Source organism: Komagataella phaffii, chromosome 2 (genome assembly GCF_000027005.1).
Source record: "Komagataella phaffii GS115 chromosome 2, complete sequence".
Taxonomy (NCBI): domain Eukaryota; kingdom Fungi; phylum Ascomycota; class Pichiomycetes; order Pichiales; family Pichiaceae; genus Komagataella; species Komagataella phaffii.
Window position 1 is genome coordinate 2,114,064 of NC_012964.1, and position 21,801 is coordinate 2,135,864.

General features: G+C 41.2%; 12 protein-coding genes across 12 annotated transcripts; 6 read left to right on the forward strand and 6 right to left on the reverse strand.

Moving 5' to 3' along the window:
* Nucleotides 1–1,281: 1,281 nt before the first annotated feature.
* PAS_chr2-2_0144 (Protein involved in bud-site selection) lies at nt 1,282–1,707 on the reverse strand (the record flags this gene model as incomplete). The annotated part of the gene is made up of 1 exon (XM_002492016.1): nt 1,282–1,707. The coding sequence occupies one exon, from the start codon at nt 1,705–1,707 to the stop codon at nt 1,282–1,284; it is 426 nt and encodes a 141-aa protein (XP_002492061.1).
* Nucleotides 1,708–1,931: 224 nt separating this feature from the next.
* PAS_chr2-2_0143 (Component of the Trk1p-Trk2p potassium transport system) lies at nt 1,932–4,736 on the reverse strand (the record flags this gene model as incomplete). The annotated part of the gene is made up of 1 exon (XM_002492017.1): nt 1,932–4,736. One exon carries the CDS (start codon nt 4,734–4,736, stop codon nt 1,932–1,934), a length of 2,805 nt encoding a protein of 934 aa, XP_002492062.1.
* Nucleotides 4,737–5,617: 881 nt separating this feature from the next.
* Nucleotides 5,618–12,265, forward strand: PAS_chr2-2_0142 (Bifunctional carbamoylphosphate synthetase (CPSase)-aspartate transcarbamylase (ATCase); the record flags this gene model as incomplete). Its single annotated transcript, XM_002492018.1, has 1 exon — nt 5,618–12,265. The coding sequence occupies one exon, from the start codon at nt 5,618–5,620 to the stop codon at nt 12,263–12,265; it is 6,648 nt and encodes a 2,215-aa protein (XP_002492063.1).
* A 101-nt stretch (nt 12,266–12,366) lies between these two features.
* PAS_chr2-2_0141 (uncharacterized protein) lies at nt 12,367–14,013 on the reverse strand (the record flags this gene model as incomplete). Its single annotated transcript, XM_002492019.1, has 1 exon — nt 12,367–14,013. One exon carries the CDS (start codon nt 14,011–14,013, stop codon nt 12,367–12,369), a length of 1,647 nt encoding a protein of 548 aa, XP_002492064.1.
* Nucleotides 14,014–14,208: 195 nt separating this feature from the next.
* On the reverse strand, nt 14,209–14,835 carry PAS_chr2-2_0140 (uncharacterized protein; the record flags this gene model as incomplete). The annotated part of the gene is made up of 1 exon (XM_002492020.1): nt 14,209–14,835. The coding sequence occupies one exon, from the start codon at nt 14,833–14,835 to the stop codon at nt 14,209–14,211; it is 627 nt and encodes a 208-aa protein (XP_002492065.1).
* A 357-nt stretch (nt 14,836–15,192) lies between these two features.
* On the reverse strand, nt 15,193–15,504 carry PAS_chr2-2_0139 (Hypothetical protein; the record flags this gene model as incomplete). The annotated part of the gene is made up of 1 exon (XM_002492021.1): nt 15,193–15,504. The coding sequence occupies one exon, from the start codon at nt 15,502–15,504 to the stop codon at nt 15,193–15,195; it is 312 nt and encodes a 103-aa protein (XP_002492066.1).
* Nucleotides 15,505–15,660: 156 nt separating this feature from the next.
* Nucleotides 15,661–16,302, forward strand: PAS_chr2-2_0138 (One of two (see also PTH2) mitochondrially-localized peptidyl-tRNA hydrolases; the record flags this gene model as incomplete). Its single annotated transcript, XM_002492022.1, has 1 exon — nt 15,661–16,302. The coding sequence occupies one exon, from the start codon at nt 15,661–15,663 to the stop codon at nt 16,300–16,302; it is 642 nt and encodes a 213-aa protein (XP_002492067.1).
* Nucleotides 16,303–16,606: 304 nt separating this feature from the next.
* Nucleotides 16,607–18,112, forward strand: PAS_chr2-2_0137 (Cystathionine beta-synthase, catalyzes the synthesis of cystathionine from serine and homocysteine; the record flags this gene model as incomplete). Its single annotated transcript, XM_002492023.1, has 1 exon — nt 16,607–18,112. One exon carries the CDS (start codon nt 16,607–16,609, stop codon nt 18,110–18,112), a length of 1,506 nt encoding a protein of 501 aa, XP_002492068.1.
* Nucleotides 18,113–18,277: 165 nt separating this feature from the next.
* PAS_chr2-2_0136 (Hypothetical protein) lies at nt 18,278–18,637 on the forward strand (the record flags this gene model as incomplete). The annotated part of the gene is made up of 1 exon (XM_002492024.1): nt 18,278–18,637. One exon carries the CDS (start codon nt 18,278–18,280, stop codon nt 18,635–18,637), a length of 360 nt encoding a protein of 119 aa, XP_002492069.1.
* Nucleotides 18,638–18,678: 41 nt separating this feature from the next.
* PAS_chr2-2_0135 (General transcription elongation factor TFIIS) lies at nt 18,679–19,536 on the reverse strand (the record flags this gene model as incomplete). Its single annotated transcript, XM_002492025.1, has 1 exon — nt 18,679–19,536. One exon carries the CDS (start codon nt 19,534–19,536, stop codon nt 18,679–18,681), a length of 858 nt encoding a protein of 285 aa, XP_002492070.1.
* Nucleotides 19,537–19,733: 197 nt separating this feature from the next.
* Nucleotides 19,734–20,471, forward strand: PAS_chr2-2_0134 (Cleavage and polyadenylation factor I (CF I) component; the record flags this gene model as incomplete). Its single annotated transcript, XM_002492026.1, has 1 exon — nt 19,734–20,471. One exon carries the CDS (start codon nt 19,734–19,736, stop codon nt 20,469–20,471), a length of 738 nt encoding a protein of 245 aa, XP_002492071.1.
* Nucleotides 20,472–20,621: 150 nt separating this feature from the next.
* Nucleotides 20,622–21,770, forward strand: PAS_chr2-2_0133 (Hypothetical protein; the record flags this gene model as incomplete). The annotated part of the gene is made up of 1 exon (XM_002492027.1): nt 20,622–21,770. The coding sequence occupies one exon, from the start codon at nt 20,622–20,624 to the stop codon at nt 21,768–21,770; it is 1,149 nt and encodes a 382-aa protein (XP_002492072.1).
* Nucleotides 21,771–21,801: the final 31 nt, after the last annotated feature.

Below are 21,801 nucleotides of genomic sequence, written 5' to 3' on the forward strand. Positions count from 1 at the left end.
CTGCCATTGACCTATTGAGGGGTTCAAATAGTTCAAACGAAGCAAGCTGAATTTAAACTTTTGGGCGAGGAAAATCAAAGGCCTGCACCTCGAGTTTTTTCTTCAGCTTCAGTTTTTTCTTTTTAATTAGGTCTATACAATATTCTACATGACAATTTTCAAAAATTCAGCTCCCACCAGGTCTGAGGTTACTGGAGTGAAAACTTGAAGATTTATATGCTATTCTCCGATTACAAGAGCCAGATTCTGAATCCTGACCCATCTAGTTTTGTTGAGCACTCATGCATGTGAATCGAGGAAAAAACCGGTATTGCCAAATGAGGATAAAAGACTCCGCCTGACTCCACACTTCCCTGATTCAGAGACCGAACCTCTTCGGATAATCTAGGCAATAAAACCGATAAATGAGATGAGATAAGCAGTAACTTTATTTCCAGCCGTTGATTTCCGAAATATAATTTGCAACGTTGTTCGAGTTAAAACTTTTAATCTTGTTTAGCTATTCTAGTTTCATTGTGCTTAGCTTTATTGGATCTTCTAGTTGAACAGCTGATACTTTAAAGTAGCTAAAGGATGAAATTTTTATCAGTGACTTTTTTCGACTCTGCAATTCTTCTGCTTTACAGATTATTATTCTCCCAGAAGCCTGTGCCTATAAATACCAGAATATCTGTTACGTCTCCGGAATTGTACTAAGTATTATGGTGTTCCTCAGTTTATGTAGTTTCTCTCTGGACAAATTCAGCAGTGAAACTTCTATAAGTCTAAAACAGTAGCCATCCTTTAAGAACTTGAAACACAAACAACAAACTTGATCTAAAATATACCTTTCTGTGTTTAGCTCTCATTCAATTCCAAGAATTCTCATTCACGGATCTAAGTAATGGAAACATGGATAGCAACCGCATATACTCTGTCGCTTAGGTAACAGGAGCACAATAAAAAGATTGTTATTGCAGTATGCTCAACTTCCTAAAGTAAACAAACTTGGAGTACAAGGTTACCATGAACATTCCAGGTGATAAAAATCTGCTAAAGAAATAGCAATTTCAACATTTGGATCCGCTTCACATGCTCCACATGTACGAGCATCCAGCATCCAGTTGTTGCAACAACTGAGGGCTGAAAAAATAAACGCTAGGTCTATTCAAACTAGCCAGGGTTTTGCTTGATTCATACGGACCAACCCTAAAGAACAATCGCCCTTGCATGGAGTCGCAATTGGTTGATGCAGAGGATGGACCAAGTGGAAATAGGTCCAAAAAAGAACACAGTTCACCCTTAGTCTCCACTAGCGCATCCTCTACATCCACATGTGACACACCTTAATTCCTTTTCCAACTGTTCTTTAGGAACTCTGCAAATACAAGTATTTTTTTGGTTGTTCTCATCACTTTGTATGCATCGCAAACAACATAACTTTTCATACCCCTTTTTCCTCCATTTTGCAATCAAATTTTGATCAGCATACTTATTCTTGAGAAGCCACGTCAGTAACTCCTTGCTTATCATTTTTCTTTTGTAGTATAGTTCATATATGTATCGTGATCTTTGATGATGCACTTGGTAAATAGGCCATAATGCCTCTTTCTTGGAAATTTTCTTGGATTTCGTATTTTCAATTTCTTTAAGTTTCTCCGAAAACTGTAGTAACGTTGGCTCGATATTCTGAAAACCCTCTGGTGGTGGCCTTTTCGGTCTAGCCATGATAATATGATAATATTACAATGAGGAAAGTTTTATTACAGATACCACAATAGAGTTTCGCATCGAGGAGACGCAACGAATTATATAAGCATTTTTTTTCTATGATAGTTGGGGGTCACTGCGAGAGTGTGTTGTGAGATTGGAGTTCATGTGGGGCCAGATCGTGCACGGAAGGTTTAGCTCCACCTTTTTCAGGGGAGCGTGCCCCCAAATCGAAAGTTTGATCAACAGGGGTAGTACGAGTTCTCCGAAGAGATTGTGAATGTGTTTTTTCTAACGACTGGGAAGTCATTGAACGAGGGAATTCTTGGGCAAGAGAGCCTTTGATTCTGTTCTTCATGTCTGATATTAAAAATGATGGTCCTTTTTAGTCTCTGCATCAAGGTGTCATTGCGAGTATTAGCAGTAGCAGCTGAATGGCCAGAACTCATCCTAGATAGGGTGTTGTCCATAGTCATAGTTCTCATAATTGCATGTCTTGCCTGTTTGTCGTCACGTTTCTTCATCTTTTCAGAAGGCAACAATATAGCTCTATCTAGTGAGTACGGTAGTCCTCTGTGTCTTCCTCTGATCATCATAGCAATGATCACTAATTTTGATATGACACTGAATTGAGCACTGAAGGATGTGTTGGTTCCTGGATAGCCAAGAGACAACCCTACAGTTCCATAAGCAGAAACAATTTCAAATAGCACATGGAAAACAGTAAATCCAGGATCTCCACTTGAAAGACGACCTCCATCTGCAAGACATATAATAAACAACCCCAAAAATAAGAACCACAGATCAAAGGATAGTTGCTTTCTCAAATGAGTACCAATGAAAGTGCCAGGTTTATTTTGATGGGCATCAGACTCATCTTCCTCCATTTGTCCAGGAGGATAATAAACTCCTAAAGACTGCTCTTCGTAGACATTGGTTCTTCTAATGGAAATGGCCAAAGGAAGAACTGAAATGTACATCATAACCATGTAACTCACTTGGACTGCTGGATGGATGTGCGCTAAATCTACAATTGCAAATCCGGCAGTTCTAGTTGAAACAGACTGAAAGATACCAATCAAAACTTTGTACCCACCAGGAATTCCATCAACCACGGATCTATGAAAATCTAGGATGACAAAAAGTAGCCAGTCAAACACATTCAGAATTACCAGCACAAAAAAGAGCCACCACGTAGCAGCTGATGGAAATAGCAGTGTAAAGCATCTTCTCGGATGATCTAGAAGGAATCCCAATGACTCTTTACGCATTGAAAGTGGCTGGGCAAACTTGAAGAGTACCCATACAATGAAACGCAGCATAATTGGGAATCCTGTGTTTCCAATGATGATAAAGAATGATGCTACTACTTGAACATATGCGTTCTGCTGAAATGGTATGAAGGAATTATAGGTCAATGTGATTCCCAAATCATTGAACACACTTTGAGACGTGAAAAATCCCCACCACGCTGGAGCAAATCCTTGGGACCTGAAAAGCCTAGAATAATGACTCTGCAAGCAACCAAAAGCCAAAAACATGATTCCAGCTAACAAGTGAAACCCGACGTAGTAGCAAACTACCACTCTGGACAACATTTTGGTAGCTCTATATTCAACGCCGCCTAGCTCTTCTTTCTGTTCATCTGTTAACGCAATAAATGTAGAGTTCCTTCCAATGGTTGGCTCCCACGATAAATAATTAGTGGACATCCCTCGAGTGGTGTGACTTGCCAATTCTCTTTCATCTTCATCCTGGTCATACTCCTCGTCGTCATCGTAATCTTCATCATTGTTGTCCTCATCGTACATTGCTGCATAACTGTCTTCAGACTCGTCGGTATCATTGTTGTTTCTTGAAAACACTGTAGAGGATGCTCGTCGCTTCAATTTGTTGAAGTTCTTGGCAACCGGGTTCTTTTTGATAATTTTGTCGAAGGAAACTGGAGTTCCTTGAAAGATAGACGGCTTTTCACTTTTCTCTACTGGTGACTCTTCATGATGACGATTCAGCGTATTTCCTTCTGTAGAACTCGTTATCGAAAGGGGCCCGGACTGAGCAGTTTGATGGTGCCTATTCCCTTCCTCGCTTTCAGGTGCAACTGCACTCTCTGAGGAAGGTCTTCTAGGACCTGGGATTGATTTCCTTTTGTAACGTCTACGCCTTCTATGTTTGCGACGTTCAGCTGGGCCTTTAATATGTAACACTGGCCCAGACTCGCTAAGCTCTGAGGTGTACGGCTGCTTATTTTGGAGCATGGCAATAGACATATACATATCTTGGGGTTGAACATCTTTACGTCCTGTAGGTTTTGGAAGCTCAGAAAATTTTATGTCCTTGTGAACCCCTGGCTGAATGCTAGTTGTATTGACGACAACGCTAGGATCGTGTTCATTTCTTTCCAAGTCGTCCCCCGAATCGCTTGGCTCACTATAATGTTCCACCTGGTTATAATGATCACGAACAGAAGAATTGGATGAAGTGTCAATTGGCGGTTTATCGGGCGAGTCAGGAATACCTGGTTCAACGTCTGGATTGGTTTGGGTCCTAAAGTTTTTATTGCGCCTAGATTCTAATGTTTGAGTTCGTCTCATTTTGCTACGAAGTTTGGAGTTGATCTTGATGTTGTCAAACGTCTTTTCAAACCAGTAAAGCCTCAAGGCTGACAAAGAACCATGAATAAAAATAGGAGTCGTCAACATGCAAAAAATGTATATCGAAAGCTGTTGAAACAGAGATAAGTCATTAGTATCAACAGTATTCAGTCCTGCCTGGGTGCAAGCGCCAGCAGCAAAAAATAAAGCATCGATGTAGTCAATCGTCTTTACTGGGTATATCCAGATAGATGCTAAGACAACCATTGTAATGATGTATACAACATGAGCAACGATGAAAGTTGGTATCACTTTTTTAATTCCTGGCCCTATACGTCGTTCAATTCGGGACATCCGCCTCCTAAAACGAAATCCAAAGGAGTGACCATGCTTCAGTTCCACCTTTTGGTTAACAAACCAATTATAAGCCCTTCGACGAAGAGTGTCGAACATGGTTGGGAACCTTAACTCTTCTTTGCAAGAACTTATACTATGCCACGCACCGCGAAATGCTATCGAAGATTATGCCGTCTGCAACAGACTACCGGCCGCAGCAACGACGTTGAGGCACGGAGGAAGAGAGAATGAACAAGAAACTTGCTCAAATTCGAAAGAGACCCATCACATACTCTTACAGTGGACTGGTGCCTTGATTTTCGAAATTCTATAAAATCTACTCTCTTTTGAAACATGAACAAAGTTGCATTATAATCATAAAAAGTTTAATTCTACAGCGCTTGAGTAGGAGGAATGAAGATTGTACTAGATTTCCTCTCAATCATTACAAGCAGGGCCTCTTTCACATGTCTGATTGCTTGATTCTTTCCTGAAACAGACCCAAGCCCACGATCTTATATACTTGGCCAGAAGATTTTGCTCCCGGCTTCTGGTTCACGCAGAGTCAAAGTACAGCCCTGCCAGAACACTTATTGCCATCTGACCTCACCTCATCTCTTTCGTCACCTAATTTGCATAAGTCGTGCATTTCTTTTTTTCACTTCAAAAATTTTTTTTCCTATGTATAAATATTCCTGCGAGTTCCTCGCAGTGGTTATCTTATTATTTCCTTCTCTCTCTCTCCTCTCTTTCTAGATAGAAGTTTAGCCCTCTTCGACCCCTTTGACTCCTACAATCCTTATAAGGACCTGGTTACATTTTGAATTCTTTCCCCAAAACAAAGTTAACAGTAAGTTTCGTTTTGATTTACCCCAATAGAGAGGTAGAGGAAGGCACAGTAAAGGGTACCCGGCCATTTAATCTCACTCCCCTTAGTTGTATTTTATTTGCACTGACTAACTCTTTTTTTAAAGCTTCGTCCTATAATAAGTATTGTCATGTCTTCGAACTTTTCAACGCCTATTACCCCTCCAATAGACTCTACTGGAGATCGGTTGATGACTTTGGAGACGTATGATGGAATCTGTTTACAAGGTTATTCATTTGGTGCTCCAAAATCAGTAGCTGGTGAACTTGTATTCCAAACTGGTATGGTGGGCTACCCTGAGTCTATCACAGACCCTTCTTACGAGGGACAGATCTTAGTTATCACTTACCCCTTAGTCGGTAACTATGGTGTTCCAGATCGTGAAGCCAGAGACGAACTTGTCAACCAAATTCCAAAGTACTTTGAGTCTAACCGTATCCATGTCGCTGGTTTGGTTGTTGCTCATTACACTGAGGAATATTCACATTACTTAGCTACCTCCTCTCTTGGAAAATGGTTACAACAAGAAGGAATTCCAGCCATTTACGGGGTTGACACAAGAGCTCTAACCAAGAGATTGAGAGAAAATGGATCCACGTTGGGTCGTATTGCTCTACAAAAGGATGGTGCTCCATTAGAAGCTTCTTTGTCGGCAATTTCTTGGAAGAGTAATTTTGATCTTCCTGAGTGGAAGGATCCCAACGTTGAGAACTTGGTTGCCTCAGTTTCTGTCAAGCAGCCAGTTGTCTACGATCCTCCAAGTGATTTAGCCGTTCTTGGAGCTAATGGAAAACCTTTAAGAATCGTTGCTGTTGATGTTGGTATGAAGTATAACCAAATCCGTTGCTTCGTTCGTCGTGGTGTTTCGTTGAAAGTCGTCCCTTGGGATTATGATTTTTCCGCCGAAGAATACGATGGTTTATTTATTTCCAACGGTCCTGGTGATCCATCCGTGATGCAAGAAACAGTCAAGACACTTTCTAAGGTGATGGAACAAGCAAAAACTCCAATATTTGGTATTTGTCTTGGTCACCAATTGATGGCTAGAGCTTCTGGTGCCTCTACGTTAAAACTTAAATTTGGTAACAGAGGTCATAATATTCCTTGTACCTCTACCATTTCAGGTAGATGTTACATTACTTCACAGAACCACGGTTATGCTGTGGACACAAAATCTTTAACTGACGGATGGAAAGAACTATTCGTTAATGCCAACGACGGCTCCAATGAAGGTATTTACCACACTGAAAAGCCTTTTTTCTCCGTTCAATTTCATCCTGAATCTACTCCTGGTCCAAGAGATACCGAATTTCTTTTCGACGTATTCATCCAGTCGGTTATTGATTTCCAACAATCGAAACAGCTCAAGCCAGTTTCATTCCCAGGAGGCCTATTAGCAGACAACAGAGCCAAGTTCCCCAGAGTCGAAGTCAAAAAGGTCTTGGTCTTGGGATCCGGTGGTTTGTCTATCGGTCAGGCTGGTGAGTTTGACTACTCTGGTTCGCAGGCCATCAAAGCTTTGAATGAAGAAGGCATTTACACCATCTTAATTAATCCCAACATTGCCACTATTCAAACTTCCAAGGGTTTAGCTGACAAAGTCTATTTCCTTCCTGTCACTGCAGACTTTGTCCGGAAGGTCATTAAACACGAACGACCGGATGCTATCTACTGTACTTTTGGTGGTCAGACAGCTTTAAGTGTTGGTATCCAGTTAAAAGATGAATTTGAATCCCTTGGGGTTAAAGTTCTGGGTACTCAAATTGACACAGTTATTACTACAGAGGATCGTGAACTCTTTGCCAGAGCAATGGATGAAATTAATGAAAAATGTGCAAAATCTCGATCTGCCTCTAATTTAGCCGAAGCCAAGGTTGCTGTGAAAGCTATTGGATACCCTGTTATTGTCAGAGCCGCTTATGCTCTCGGTGGTTTAGGTTCCGGTTTTGCCAACAATGACGACGAGCTTATTGCCCTTTGTAACAAGGCATTTGCTACCTCTCCTCAAGTTCTGATTGAAAGATCCATGAAAGGTTGGAAGGAAATTGAGTATGAAGTCGTTCGTGATGCATTTGATAACTGTATCACCGTCTGTAACATGGAAAATTTTGATCCATTAGGTATCCATACTGGTGATTCTATTGTTGTTGCGCCATCTCAGACTTTGTCGGATGAAGACTACAATATGTTGCGTACCACTGCTGTTAACGTGATTCGTCATTTGGGTGTTGTTGGTGAGTGTAACATTCAATATGCTTTGAATCCATTTTCAAAGGAGTACTGTATTATTGAAGTGAATGCCCGTCTTTCCAGATCTTCTGCTTTAGCTTCCAAGGCTACCGGATATCCTCTTGCTTATACTGCTGCAAAGTTGGGTTTGAATATTCCTTTGAATGAGATCAAGAACTCTGTAACAAAAGTCACTTGTGCTTGCTTTGAGCCATCTTTAGATTATGTTGTCGTCAAGATCCCAAGGTGGGATTTGAAGAAGTTCACTCGTGTTTCCACTCTTCTTTCTTCTTCCATGAAGTCTGTTGGTGAAGTAATGAGTATCGGTAGGACTTTTGAAGAGGCCATTCAGAAAGCCATCAGATCTACAGATTACCATAACTTGGGATTCAATGTCACTGATGCTTTGATGTCAATTGATATTGATTCAGAACTTCAAACTCCATCTGATCAACGATTATTTGCCGTTGCTAATGCTTTGGGTTCAGGTTATTCCGTTGAAAAAGTTTACGAATTAACGAATATTGATAAATGGTTCCTGCACAAGTTGGATAGCCTAATCCATTTTGCTAAGAGAATAGAGAGCTACGAGTCTCAGGATAACCTACCTGTTTCTGTACTTCGTCAGGCAAAACAACTTGGTTTTGAAGACCGACAAATTGCTTTGTTCCTTAAATCCAATGAAGTTGCCATTCGTCGTCTTAGAAAGGATGCCGGTGTTTTACCATTCGTCAAACAAATCGATACTGTGGCTGCTGAATTCCCAGCCTTTACTAACTACCTATACATGACTTACAATGCAGACTCCCATGATTTGTCTTTTGATGATCATGGTGTCATCGTTCTAGGATCAGGTGTTTACCGAATTGGTTCCTCAGTTGAATTTGATTGGTGTGCAGTTACTGCTATCAGAACATTGCGTGAACATAAGTATAAAACAATTATGATCAATTATAACCCAGAAACTGTCTCGACTGACTATGATGAAGCTGACCGTCTATATTTTGAGACAATCAACTTAGAGCGTGTATTGGATATTTACGATGTTGAACAATCTTCAGGTGTGATTATCTCTATGGGTGGTCAAACTTCAAACAATATCGCCCTTCCTTTGCATCGTCAAAACGTTAAAATATTGGGTACTTCACCAGAAATGATTGACTCTGCGGAGAATCGTTATAAGTTTTCTCGTATGCTGGATAGAATTGGTGTTGATCAACCCGCTTGGAAGGAACTTACTTCTATTGAAGAAGCAGAGGACTTTGCTGACATGGTTTCATACCCTGTGCTTGTTCGTCCTTCGTATGTGCTTTCCGGTGCAGCCATGAACACTGTTTATTCAAGAGATGATCTTGCCTCTTATCTGACTCAAGCTGTTGAGGTTTCTCCTGACTACCCAGTTGTCATTACCAAATACATCGAAAACGCCAAAGAAATTGAGATGGATGCTGTTGCCAAAGATGGTAAACTTATCATGCATGTCGTTTCCGAACACGTTGAGAATGCCGGTGTGCACTCTGGAGACGCCACTTTGGTTGTTCCACCTCAAGACTTAGCAAAGGAAACTGTTGACAGAATTGTTGAAGCTACCGCCAAAATTGGACAAGCCCTGCAAGTCACTGGTCCTTACAATATTCAATTCATTGCCAAAGACAATGAGATCAAGGTTATTGAATGTAATGTTCGTGCTTCTCGTTCTTATCCTTTTATATCCAAGGTAGTAGGGACTAACCTTATTGAAATGGCTACTAAGGCAATTATGGACATTCCAGTTGTTCCTTATCCAGGTGAGAAGCTTCCTGCTGACTACTGTGCTGTGAAGGTACCCCAGTTCTCTTTCTCACGTCTTTCTGGTGCTGACCCGGTCTTAGGTGTTGAAATGGCTTCCACTGGTGAAGTTGCCTGCTTCGGTCACAACAAATACGAAGCCTATCTCAAATCTTTAATTTCTACTGGTTTTCAATTGCCAAAAAAGAACATATTATTTTCCATTGGTTCCTACAAAGAGAAGCAAGAATTGATGCCCTCTGTTAAGAAGTTGTACGAACTTGGTTACAAATTGTTTGCTACCGCAGGTACTGCTGACTTTATCCAACAGCATGGAGTTCCAGTTCAATACTTGGATCTGCTTCCAGAGGAAAACCAAAAGTCGGAATATTCATTATCTCAACATTTGGCCAACAACTTAATTGATCTGTACATCAACCTTCCTTCTTCTAACAGATTCCGTCGACCAGCCTCTTATATGTCCAAGGGTTATAGAACTCGTCGTATGGCTGTAGACTATTCTGTACCTTTGGTGACCAATGTTAAGTGTGCTAAACTGTTGGTTGAGGCCATCTCAAGAGACATCACGTTAGATGCTTCAAGTATTGACTCTCAAACCTCGCACAAGACAATCACAATTCCAGGTTTAATCAGTATTGCTACGTTCAATCCATCATTCTCTCTTGAGAACGGATCCACCAACTTGGAGACTATAACCAAGGCTGCACTTGCTTCTGGTTTTACATTTACCTCCATTTTACCTTCCAGTGTTGATGAAACTTCAATTGTCGATTCCAGGTCTTTAGCGGGAGCTACTGAGGTTGCCTTGTCTTCTGCTTATACCGATTACTCATTTTCTGTTGCCGCTACGGAGCAGAATTCCACACAAATAGCCCAGGTTATCAACAAGACTGCTTCCTTGTTCCTTCCTTTCAACATATTTACTAGAAACAAGGTTGCTGCTGTTTCTGAACATTTCAGTGTCTGGCCTGAGTCCAAGCCAATCATCACAGATGCCAAAACTACTGACTTGGCATCCGTCTTATTGATAGCATCATTACACAACCGTAAGATTCACGTTACAGGTGTTTCTAGTAAAGATGATTTGGCTCTTATTTCATTAGCCAAGCAGAAGAAATTGCAGATTACGTGTGATGTGTCAATCTATTCTCTATTTGCTTCTCAGACTGAGTATCCTGGGGCAGATTTTTTGCCCACTAAACAAGATCAGGAAAGTCTCTGGGAAAACATTGCTGAAATTGATTGTTTCTCAATTGGATCCGTTCCATCATTGCTCGCTCAGCATCTTGGCAAGCCCATTACTGCAGGGCTGGGTGTTTCTGATGCCTTGCCATTGTTATTCACTGCTGTGGCTGATGGCCGTCTTGCCGTTACTGACATTGTTAGCAAATTATACGAGCGTCCTAGAGAAATCTTTGAGCTAAATGCGGACGAATCTGTTGTGGAAATTGATTTGGATCGTGCTATGAGTTCTTTGAAATCAGTTAACGACATATTCTCCCCTTTCTCGGCTGCTAAATTGAAAGGTGTTGTTGAAAGAGTTTACAGGAATGGACAGACAGTTTGTTTAGAAGGCTCTGTTGTTATTGGAGAACCATTAGGTAAGGAAGAGATTTACAGAGGCAGACATGCTTCGTTTGTTGAATCACAGGATGCTATGTCTCCATTAATCAGAAGGGCTAAGCGCTTTTCCTTCAGTGAGCCAGGTCAGCAACTTCCACTTGTAAATGAACAAGAAGAGGTTGCTCGCCAGTTAGGAACTAAGCTGGTGTCTCAGCCTCCTCGTGAGCTTTCTCCACCTAATGCTATCACGACTTACATTAGAAAAGAGAATCCTTTCTTGCGCCGCTCTGTTTTATCAGTGAATCAATTTTCTCGTAAACATTTCCACGCTCTGTTCAGTGTTGCTCAGGAAATGAGATTGGCTGTTGAGAGGCAGGGTGTTTTGGATGTGTTGAAGGGTAGAGTGCTGACTACTGCTTTCTTCGAACCATCCACAAGAACCAGATCTTCGTTTGATGCTGCTATGCAAAGATTAGGAGGTAGAGTGGTTTCCATTAACGAAACCCATTCTTCTGTCCAAAAGGGAGAAACTTTGCAGGATACAATTAGAACAATGGCCTGCTATTCTGATGCCATTGTTCTTCGTCATCCTGACCCCGAAAGTGCAAGTATTGCTGACAAGTACTCACCTATTCCAATCGTCAACGGTGGTAATGGCTCAAGAGAGCACCCAACACAAGCATTCTTGGATTTGTTCACCATTAGAGAAGAATTGGGTACTGTGAATGGTATCGTTGTTACTTTCATGGGTGATCTGAAATATGGACGTCCAGTCCATTCTCTATGCCATTTGTTACAACATTACCAAGTTCGTATCCAATTGGTTGCTCCAAAGGAGTTGTCTTTGCCAAAGAATTTGAAGCAAGAGCTGATTGATTCCGGAATTTTGATTGGCGAGTACACTGAACTCACAGAAAACATCATTGCAAAGAGTGACGTAGTCTACTGTACCAGAATTCAGAAAGAGAGGTTCACTGACCCTGCTCAATATGAATCTCTCAAGAACTCGTATGTCATTGACAACAAGGTTATGTCTTATGCCAAACAACACATGTGCCTGTTGCACCCTCTTCCTAGAGTTAATGAGATTCATGAGGAAGTTGACTTTGACCAGCGTGCAGCTTACTTCAGACAAATGAAATACGGCCTGTACGTCAGAATGGCTCTACTTGCCATGGTTATTGGTGTTGACTTTTAGATTAAAATATTAGAAAATAGCTTGACCTTTTAAAAGGGGAATTAAGGTCATGATTATTTGTATATAAACTGGGAATTTCAAATTCTATATTTGCTGTTTCGTTATGAAGAATCATTCTCTTCATCGGAGTGTCGTAAAGTCATGTAGTCCGTTTGGACGCTTGTCTCGGTGGCTTGCATTAATGCTCTAGCAATGTTTATTTCTTCTCCTGGGTTAACTTGTCCATCGAACGCATTAGATACCTGTGAATCCACCGGCAAGTCACTTGGGTCTTGAGTATCCCTGGTGTACTGATGATAATATCCTGAGTCTTGGTTCGCTTGATTTTGCTGTCGGCTTTTACCGTGTGAGTTCTGCGGTTCTGATTGTTCTTCAGCTGGTTGCTCATGTTTGCCATGACGTTTTTGATGTGGGGGAAGATTCCGCTGCTGATCCTGCTCTTGCTGTTGCTGATGTTGTTGTCTTTGAGCCAGTTCGACCGCTGCCATGATATTACTGGCGTCATCAAATCCCGAAAGAGCGCCTGATAGTAGAGATGTATCGACGTTGTCTCTGCTTATATGTGATGGTAGTTGATGAAGCTGATCATCAATTTCCAATTTTGTAGAGCGAGGATGTTGCATTGATGATTGAGATGATTCGGACGTGTTTTGTTTGCTAACATGTCTCGAGTTGTCCAAAGTAGATGAAATTGATGTTGCGTTGATTTTTGGTACCGAAATAGGGTACTTGTTTGGTAAAAATGTCCTTTTTGGTATCTTAGACTGGTCTCTGCACTGTGAACAATTTCTAATTGCAGTTGCAACGGTATCCTTGATTCTTGACCAATGATATTTATCCGTGATCAAAGATGTGGTTTTGTTGATACCGCCATGACTAAGCATGTGCATTTCTTGACATATCTGTAATTGCCTGTGGGGGTCAGACACCACTTCTTTACCTTTTAGCATTAACTTTCCGTTGATAAGTCGATAATGAGACGCAGACGATCTCAGTCTTGATTTTTCTTGTCGATCTGCAGAGGGAGGATATCTTCCAGTTTCCAGATAGTACTTAATCTTATCAAAACGATACGATCCAATATTGGGATCAGGTATTTCGACTAGTTCTTTTCCTAGTATCAAAGCATCCACTGCTGAGTCGTGACCTTTTAGTATACCGGCGGCTTTGATCTTTCCAATTTTCTTGAACCCAAGACTTTCCAGTATTCTTTTGATGGATACATTTGTTTCAAAGATCAAGTTAAAAATTGCATAGGTGTACCCTAGTCTTGGAGCCCACTCCAAGAAACATTCTGCAAGAGTTCTTCCAATAGACTTGCCTCTGATACCAGCATTGACTAAAAAGCCAGCGGTACAAATATGAGAGCACCTACCTGGATAGTTGGCTTTGATATAAAAAGTTCCCAGACATTCCTTTTCCCACTGCCTTTCGTCGTCCAATGTTGGAGAGTCTCCAAGCACCATAACTGCGGCAAAAGAGCCAAACCAATAATGCTGAAAAGTTTCCAAATGTAAAGTTTCGAAAAATGGAAAGGTGTCACCTCTTTCAATTTCCATGTTAAACTCATCACATAAAAACTGAAGTAGGCCTGGAGGTAACTCGTTTGGTGAATATAGAGGGTAGATCGTCGCCGTTGTCTCCCCATCTTTGAGCAGTACCGTGTAGCGCTCAATGATAGAGACGGGGTACTCTAAATGACTTCTAAAATGCTGATTCTGAGTCACGTCGTCAAAATTGCTAGCCATTAGAGAGACCTCAGTTGCCGAAAATGACGATTAGGAGTAGAGTGGTAAATAGACGGTATTTTGCGAAGTTAAAGAAAGATAAATAAATGTATCTACAACCTCCTAACATTATACGGATTATGTAAAGTGTATCTAATCGTTTTTTGGGGCATGAGTGGGTCGTTCTGATATGGAGAAGTCCTTGCAACAGACTTGTTAAGAAAGGTCCGTATCGCATGTACATTCACCTTCACAGAGCAGGCACCTTCCATAAATAATAGCATTTACATTTTTGGAATGGCCTTTTAGATTGGCAGCACGAGGTATAACTCCTATTTTATTGAATCCCAATTTGTCCCAAATTCTACAGCTGGCTGTGTTAGATTCAAAGACCAAATTGAAAATGGAGTAGCTATACCCCAATTTCGGAGCCCATTTAAGGTAAACTTTGCCCATTTTGCTTCCCAGACCTTCTCCTCTGGCTGAAGGGTGGACCAAAAATCCTCCATTACATATATGCGAACATCTGCCCACGTAGTTAGGTTTGATGTAAAAGCTTCCCAGAAAGATCTTTGAGAAGTCCTCAATTGTTTTGAGCGATTCGATTGAAGCATCATGGAAATCACCTCTCAGGGCCACCGCTACAAAGTTAGGAGCGTAATAGTTGAAAAATTGTTGGTCGTCCAGGGGCTCCTTTTGGGGATATGTGTCACCCTGTTCAACCTCGTAGTTTAACAAGTGATGGATCTGTTGTAGAAGCCTCTTTGGTACCTGAGCCGAAGATTGGAAGGGATATACTGTGATCGAGGGGGTTATTAGTTCAGGATCTAGAGTAGAACTCATTTGGTAGATTTTGGGTAGATCGCCCACACCTGCGAATTATATGGGGAGGGAGGGATTTTTCCAAAATGAGATGGCTCCAAAAAAACAGTCATGAAGTGTCATAGATAAGAGATAACGAAGGCATTAAAAACCTGACCCTGAATATAAGTATGAGTTTCAAGTATATGAGAATACTGTGTAATTCAAAGGAGCATATTCCAAACTTTTGTAAGCTCTGATGAGAGGCAAAAGATGAACGATCTATTGGGGTTAACTGCCTAGTGATGAAGAATAAATTAGAAATAGCGCAACAACCGGTGTTTCGGCTTGAAAAAGTATGAGTAAAATAACGGTATCATCTTGATGTAGTTATGGCTCCTATTGAATCTTTCGACATTCAAAATAAGTGGCATTGACATTGTCCGGCAAAGAGCAGAAATAATCAAATTTCTGCATTTTCTTGAACAGTTCAACACAGTTGAACCCTAATTTTATACAGGACTGGCCACCTGTTTCATTGCTTCTACATATCAGCGATTCATTGGAACCTTTCTGTCCGTCGATGGTGTACATGGCTAATGGTTTTTGGGCAACAAATGATTGCAATGACTCCTGATTCTGAGGCTCTTGTTTGGACAGGAGTTCATCGGGTGGAGTGGCCATTGTGCTAGACTTCTTAAACCAAGACATTGTTGATGTTAAAAATACTGGGTCGTAATTGCTGTCTGTTTTAAAGATGGGCAGAGAGAAGCTTTCAAATTATGCTTTTGAAGCAATTTAGTTTTTCATGGCGAAAGCAGATGAGATGTCAGCATTTTATTTTTATTCTCCCCCATCGCAAGATTTATGCTGAGATCAATTGCAAGGCAACTACATACAATAAGTGTAGATAATGGCAAGCCTCCTCTGTTGGTTCTAGCGTCTATTGGTAATCCCGAATCGTCATTTAGAGGCACTCGACACTCCATAGGACACCATATTCTCAATAGATTGAAACAAATCTATCAGGCAGATGAGCAGTTGACGATCGACAAAAACAAGTTCTACTACAATAGACGGGAAGAGCCACAAGTGCTCTTTTACCAGAGCAACTCCCTCATGAATTTATCAGGGAAGCCCATATCAAAAGCTTTCAAATCTGTGCATAAGTGGACGGATGAGTACAACCCAGTATTAGTCATACTGCATGATGAACTGGATTGTCCGGTTGGAAAATTCAAAACTAGAAGGCAAATGTCTTCTCATAGGGGTCATAACGGTCTAAGATCCATAAACCAACACATGGGAGGCGGGTTTACGACTATATCAATTGGAATAGATAGGCCTGAAAGCAAGAGCTCAAATGCGGTCGCAAGTTATGTCCTTGCTAAAGTTCCTCCACATGACTTGGAACGCATAGATAGAACAATTCCTTCAATTCAGAAGACAGTAGAAGACATGAAGTTGGGAAAATTGATCTTCGATACGAATCCCAATTATAAAGGGTAGGGGGGTGGAACACTACAGGTATAGATATAGTAGTATAGTAGCATAATAAACGCCAGTGAAAGTACGTGTGCTTTGACAAATGTAAGAGCCCTGAGATAGAGATTCCACAGGTACAAGAGTAAACCAGGGTAAATTGTCAAACTCAAGTATGACTCCTCACCTTATCCTTGGAACTTTTTTCAATCATCTCATCTATGCCGCGTGTGGGTAGTTTTCAGATGTCTGTTAGATCTTCGCAACTGTGGCATTTATAATCATTCCATCTTAGCCTTTTTCTTTTCTTTTCTTTTCAGAAATACATACTATGTCAGACAACAACCAACCTTTGCCACCGGTTTCCAACTCCATTCTGGAGCACATTGGAAAGACTCCACTTGTTAAACTTAACAGAATACCCAAAATTCTTAATTTGAAACCACAGGTTTATGCTAAAGTTGAACTGTTCAACTCAGGTGGTTCCATCAAGGACCGTATTGCTCTGAGAATGGTTGAGCAAGCTGAGAAAGAGGGTAGAATCAAGCCAGGGTACACGCTAATTGAGCCAACGTCAGGTAACACTGGTATTGGTCTGGCATTAGTAGGTGCAGTCAAGGGCTACAGAACTATTATCACTCTTCCAGAGAAAATGTCTAATGAAAAAGTTGCTGTGCTGAAAGCTCTCGGGGCTGAAATTATAAGAACTCCAACCGAGGCTGCTTGGGATTCCCCAGAGTCTCACATTGGTGTTGCAAGAAGGTTGGAGAAAGAAATTCCAAATGCTGTAATCTTAGACCAGTATGGTAATGTTAACAATCCAGATGCCCATTTCTACACCACTGGTGCGGAAATCTGGGATCAGACTAATGGTAAAGTTACCCACGTTGTTGCTGGTGCAGGAACTGGAGGTACGATTACAGGTATTGCCAAATTTTTGAAGTCTAAAAACCCTAATATTCAAATTATCGGTGCTGATCCTCATGGTTCCATTCTAGCTCTTCCTGAATCATTGAACACTAGTAATGAGCAATACAAAGTTGAAGGTATTGGGTATGACTTTATCCCAGAAGTTTTGGATAGAGAAATTGTGGACACTTGGTACAAAACAGATGATAAGGATTCCTTCAAGCTGGCCAGGCAATTGATTTCTGAAGAAGGAATTCTAGTTGGAGGATCTTCCGGCTCTGCGCTTTCTGCTGCTGTTAAAATAATCAATGATGCCAAGCTTGATGAAAGTGCTGTAGTTGTTGTCGTTTGTCCAGACAGTATCAGATCTTATCTAACCAAGTTCGCTGATGATGACTGGATGAAACTCAATGGATTCACTGAAGACGAGCCTGCACCTCTCAAAAGGAAGTCCAGCTTTTCAAAGGACACTCTGTCGTCCTATACGATCAAAGATTTGGCGCTCAAACCTGTGGTCTCTGTCACCATTGACGATTCAATTGAATCCACAATTAATATCCTTCAAACCAAGGGTTTTGATCAGTTACCAGTGTTGAAGAACGATAAGCTTGCTGGTATTGTCACTCTGTCTCAATTGTTACGATTACTTTCTAATAAGAAGATTCATCTTACTTCCAAGGTAGAATCTGCCTACTTTGATTTTTCCAAGCTTGAAAACTTTGAAAAATCTTACAACATTAACAAGGAGTCAACAAACAAGAGAAGAGAATACCAGAAGATCACTACTAGCACCACGCTGGCCAAATTGAACAAGTTTTTTGAGACCAGTTCAGCTGCTATAGTAGAAAATGATAAGGGTCAACCGATCCACATCGTTTCCAAGGTTGATCTGCTTTCTTTCTTAGCCTCCAAAGGAGAGTTTAATTAATATGTAAACTATGCAGAATTTTAGAAAAGATATTTCCGTGCCTGCGTACCATCTAGGCATACACTATCTATTCCGTACTTCGTATTGCCTCCACCTTTACACCTCAATGCGATCTAGTTCGAGAAATTTCATTCATGAGCAGGCCTTTTACAAACTCCTCAAGAAATGTTTGCTAGGTCCTTCTTCTTTCAATCCAGAACCCTTGGAACGAGGCTCACAGCTCTAAGATTCCAGTCTTCAGCAGCTAATAAGCGCTTGCAGGAGCTAGTGGAGAAAATGGACCAACATCCACAATGCAAGGAAGCATTAGCAAGAGTCGGAAATATCATTAAAGAAAAGGGATATGGAGCTACTGACCCAAAGAAATTGTCCTCAATTTCCACGCAGTTGAAGTTTTTAATGGATAAAGACATAAGGGAATCCTTGGGAAATTTCAAGAGAGAGCTGGATAATGCTGGAATCTCTCTTACTCCAGAAGATATTAAGAATTTTATGGGATTATACAAAGATAGATTGATTAAATAAAAAGTAAAGCATGGATTTGATCTAAAGATGAAGAAGGTGGTTCAACTAAACTTCCACCTATTACCACAGTTCTCACATTTACAAAAGGTGGTCAACGGTTCATCAGCCGACCTTGTCTGTTTCTGGAAGTAACTGACCTTCCTTTGCTTACACTTACCACACTCAAATCTATCTGTAACAGAGTTATTCTCCGTGGCGCCTTGAGCGTCAAATAAGTTCTTCTTGTATATTTCCTCCATTTCCTTTTTGAGAGAATCGGGAGCTAACTCTTGGGCAGACATGGTCACTAGTTTGGATGGGATTATTTCGTGATCTAGAATAGACCTTCGAAGAGTTGGATTGTTCTTATTCTTCAAATTCATTATTAATGACCGTAATTTGTTTCTATAGGTATCATCAACGGTAAAATTGACAGCTTTGAAACACTGTTTCTCAATATCCTTGACTAACTCAAAGATCTTGCTAGGCTGTTCATCAGAATCCATAGCCAATGCTGTGTATATGGCGCTAATAGATCCGTTACGAGTCTTGTTCTCGTAGATCTCAACTTTGACCCCGTCATTCTTTGGAGTTCTTGGTCCTTTACTGACAAACCTCTCATTCGTCGTTGTACTGGTCGTACTCTTAGCAGGACTACCCGCTGAACTAACTGCTTTCTTTTTCTTTTCTTGAGATACGCCATCCTTCCAGGTCTTTATAATCTTCTTAACTAAGGTTCCAACCTCAGGATTTGCGTGAGACCTGAGCCTATTCACTGTGACACCAACTTTGGTCTCCCTCAAAACTTTCTCCGTGGGAACAACATCCGTCTGCAAAAGTGTTAAAAGCCTTATTATCTGGGAATCACTTTCGGCCTTTTCAAGGTCTTTCATCACAGTGACGATCTCTTTTGCGTCCATTTGGTGCTTCACCTCGGTTTTAGTAGATCCGCAGAATTTGATAGACTGAGCGCTTGTTAAAAGTATACGAGCGCGAAAGATTTTTAAACTCCTAGGAGGAGTCACGCTGGCTAGAAGGAGCACGAAAAACATGGTAGGGAACCAAGTTTTGAAAGGCGCTATTTCACTTTAATATCCTGAACTTCACAAGCCCTCTAATGAATCAACCGACAAAGGTGGTGTACCTTGGGTCACTTCCTTTTGATCAAACTGAACAGCAGGTGCTAGAAGTTGCAAGAAGTGTGGGGCCTGTAGTTGACTTCAAATTATTTTTTGATCAAGAAACTGGGAAACCGAAGGGCTATGCCTATGTGGAGTATCAAGACATGGAAACAGCTGCCAGCGCTGTCAGGAACTTGAACAATTATACAATGGGAAACAGAAACATCAAATGCTCGTATTCAGGACGATTAAGCATCGAAGATAACATAGCAGAATCAGGCGATGGGATCAAACTACCTCCTTTACCTTTAGGAATTGACTTGATCGGTACTTCAGACCCGACAGAATTAACGTTTAAGGTGGTGGAGACTTTGGAGTATAATAAGCTCCTTTCTGTACTGAAGGAGGCTCGTTCAATGGCCAAGACGTCGCCGTTAGCGATGAAGAAACTTTTGGATGAAAACCCACAACTGGCCTACGCTCTGGTTCATGCTGGCAATCTCACTCATAAGATGAGCCCAGATGATATAAATGCGGTTTTAGCTAAGCCGGTTGCAAATGGCGTACAGAATGCTGCTGCACAAGAGTTTGCAAGCCTTCCCCTTCAAGCACAGGAACAAATACGTGCAGTTTGCGCCTTGACACAGAATCAAATAGAGCAACTTCAGCCTTCCGAGAAGAACATGATTATACAGTTAAAGGAGAAATACTCAAACGTAGTTAATAATATATAGAGAGAGTTTACGATTGTAATCAGTATGTACTACGCCAATGCACTGCCCTTGTAGAAGTTTTCCTGCCACTGTCGTTCTCCTTCGAGCGTCCCATAGCTTAAATCCACCGCGAGGTGAACTTTTTGGTTTCATCATTCTCCCTAGCAGTGAATGAGTTCTGTAGTTTACCTGGGAGGTATCCCGTACCACTGGGATCTAGATACCATAAAAAGTGTTGTCTATGGAAGCGGCCGCATAGTCGATGTCAGATGTATGATGGATCATCCTGGAAAGAATAAAGGATTTTGCTTCGTAGAATACCAAACACCTGCAGAGGCAGAGAGGGCCGTCGATATCTTGGCAAGGATACACATTCAAGGGAATAATCGTACACTGAGAGCAGAGTTATCAAAAGAAGGCTTGCGATTTGGTGCGGTGACCAAGTTGAAAGATGAGCTTATTCTTGATCGGAGTCATTTTCCTCCTAATGTAACGCTACCACCTGAGATGACCTCCAATCCAAACGTCATGGGAAACTCAGCCATGAACGGTGGAGGAGGAATGCATGATAATGGCTTAGGTGGACTGGACCCATCAATGCTTCAACAATTAAGTGAATGGTCCCAAAATCCAGAAATTGCGAGTATAATACAACAACTCTCAAACAATGGAATGAACATTCAACAGATATACCAAATGTTACAACAGTCGATCAACAAGCCTCCACAAGAGCAAATGCCTACGAACTTTGTTCAACCAATATCTGGTGCAAACATGGAAGGTGGTGCGGATGTCGTTCCTGAGTATCTATTGAGAGCTTCTGACCTTCTTGAACTCAATACCGCACTCCCGTTTAGAACCGACAGTGTAATTTCTGAAAATTGCTCTAAATTGACTCCGCCGGTATTCGTTCAATTGATCGCCAATTTGAAAAATGCCTTGAACAAAAACGCCTCCCTTGAAGATACCAAAAACCTTTTGCAGAAATCACCCGACTCTGTAACTAATATTGCTCAAGCCTTACTTTTGATGGGCTTAATTGACGAATCAGTGATTCAATATATAACAACAAAGCAGCAACAACAACAACAAAGTATATCGCCTCCTCCAGCGCAAACCCCAACCCCTGTTCTACCTACAGTTACTATACCACCACAATTTCAGGGTCTACAACAGCATACGGTTGAAAAATTATCCCAGCTTACTCCACAGGAAGCGGAGATGGTTGCCCAAGTCCTTCGATTTGCCCCATCCTACATCCAGACACTACCTCCTGATCAACGCCAAGTAGCTGAACAGATCAGAGCACAATACTTATAGATTCATTGGATTAATTATGTAATATAGGAAA